The sequence below is a fragment of the Elephas maximus genome, chromosome 7, assembly GCF_024166365.1.
Source record: "Elephas maximus indicus isolate mEleMax1 chromosome 7, mEleMax1 primary haplotype, whole genome shotgun sequence".
NCBI classification, from domain to species: domain Eukaryota; kingdom Metazoa; phylum Chordata; class Mammalia; order Proboscidea; family Elephantidae; genus Elephas; species Elephas maximus.
In genome coordinates, this window is record NC_064825.1 from 106,959,437 (window position 1) to 106,961,229 (window position 1,793).

The 1,793-nt window shown below is 36.4% G+C and overlaps 1 protein-coding gene across 1 annotated transcript; it reads left to right on the forward strand.

Annotated features, from left to right (window-relative positions):
- Positions 1 to 542: 542 nt before the first annotated feature.
- Positions 543 to 1,496, forward strand: LOC126080237 (olfactory receptor 8K3-like). The gene has a single exon (XM_049891498.1). It carries the CDS (start codon positions 543 to 545, stop codon positions 1,494 to 1,496), a length of 954 nt encoding a protein of 317 aa, XP_049747455.1.
- Positions 1,497 to 1,793: the final 297 nt, after the last annotated feature.

A 1,793-nucleotide genomic window follows, 5' to 3' on the forward strand; every position in this document is an offset into this window, starting at 1 on the left:
ATACCACATTGTATACACTACAAATGGAGGAAGAGCAGAGGTTCCATTAATATACATATATCTCTAGGGATGTTTTCATGTATAAAGACAAATAATTTCCACTGTGATCAATTATGTATCTATTGAAAACCTGTTTCGTATGTTGATTGTTCCATCCTGGACCATCTATATGTAAGAGTTTTCATAAGACAACGTTTTGAAGGAGAGGGTTCAAATGTATTCAAGCATTTTTTTAGGTATGTGAAAAAGACAAGTTTTAAGAAGAGTACAATCAATATCCATGCACCTAACATCTAAAGGGTTAACATATTATTCATTTTTGTATCATCTATCTACCAATGTATCCATCAATTTATCTAATATGTATATGTGTATGTAAAATTTGTGGGAGTTGGGTATGTATTCAAATATCCTAAATGGAGTGTTTGGATTTATACTCTTCATACTGGGTTTGCATACTATAAATCTACCGGATGATGTTATATAAAAGCTGTTGATGATGCTGATTTCTCCATTTAGAATAGGTTTTCTGATATACCTAGATGGACAAACACAATCTAACAGTGCTGAACGAATTCATCCTGTTGGGAATCACGGACCGCCCAGAGCTACAGGCACCATTATTCGGGCTGTTCCTCATCATCTACATGATCTCAGTGGTGGGCAACTTGGGCATCATCATCCTCACTAAGATGGACTCCAAGCTACAAACTCCCATGTATTTTTTTCTCAGACACCTGGCTATCACTGATCTTGGTTATTCCACAGCCATAGGACCGAAAATGTTGGTAAATTTTGTTGTAGATGAAAATACAATCTCCTATTATTTTTGTGCTACACAGCTAGTTTTCTTTATGATATTCATAACTACTGAATTTTTTATTCTGTCAGCAATGTCCTATGACCGCTATGTGGCTATCTGTAACCCTTTGTGCTACACAGGCATCATGTCACAAAGGATGTGTTCTGTGCTGGTGGCAATCCCTTATCTCTACTGCACATTTTTTTCTCTTCTGGTCACCATAAAGATTTTTAATTTATCCTTCTGTGGCTACAATGTCATCAGGCATTTCTACTGTGACATTCTCCCCTTGTTATCTTTGCTCTGCTCAAACACACGTGAAATCAAATTGGTCATTCTTATTTTATCAGTTTTTGATTTGAATTCATCTCTCTTAATAGTTCTTCTTTCATACATACTCATAATTGCCTCCATCCTCAGATTGAAGTCAGCTGAGGGCAGGCACAAGGCCTTCTCCACCTGTGGATCCCACCTGACTGTGGTGGTAGTGTTCTATGGGACTTTAATCTTTATGTATCTGCAGCCCAAGTCCAGTCATTCCTTTGACACTGATAAAATGGCTTCCATATTTTACACCCTGGTTATCCCCATGTTGAATCCCTTGATCTACAGTTTGAGGAATAGAGATGTAAAATGTGCCTTACATAGGACTTTAGGACAGCCATGCAATATATTTTCTCAAAGTTTACTATAACATATGATTCATATAAAGGACATTTGGGCTTTGAACTTTTTTCTGTGTGCCTCCAAAGGGAATAGCAAGCACAAAAAACACAGATAAGTTCAACATATATTTCTATATTGTCTGCTACCAGTCACTCTACTAAGGCTGTAAGTAGATTAACAAATGAAACAGTACAAAGTGTTGCCTTCCTTGAGCAGGAGTGATGCATTATAAGCATAATAATTAAGAAACTTGAAAGCATATTAGAATGTGATGGGGGGTGTTAGATTTAAAAAAAAGAAAATTGAATATCTTGAGTGGGATAGT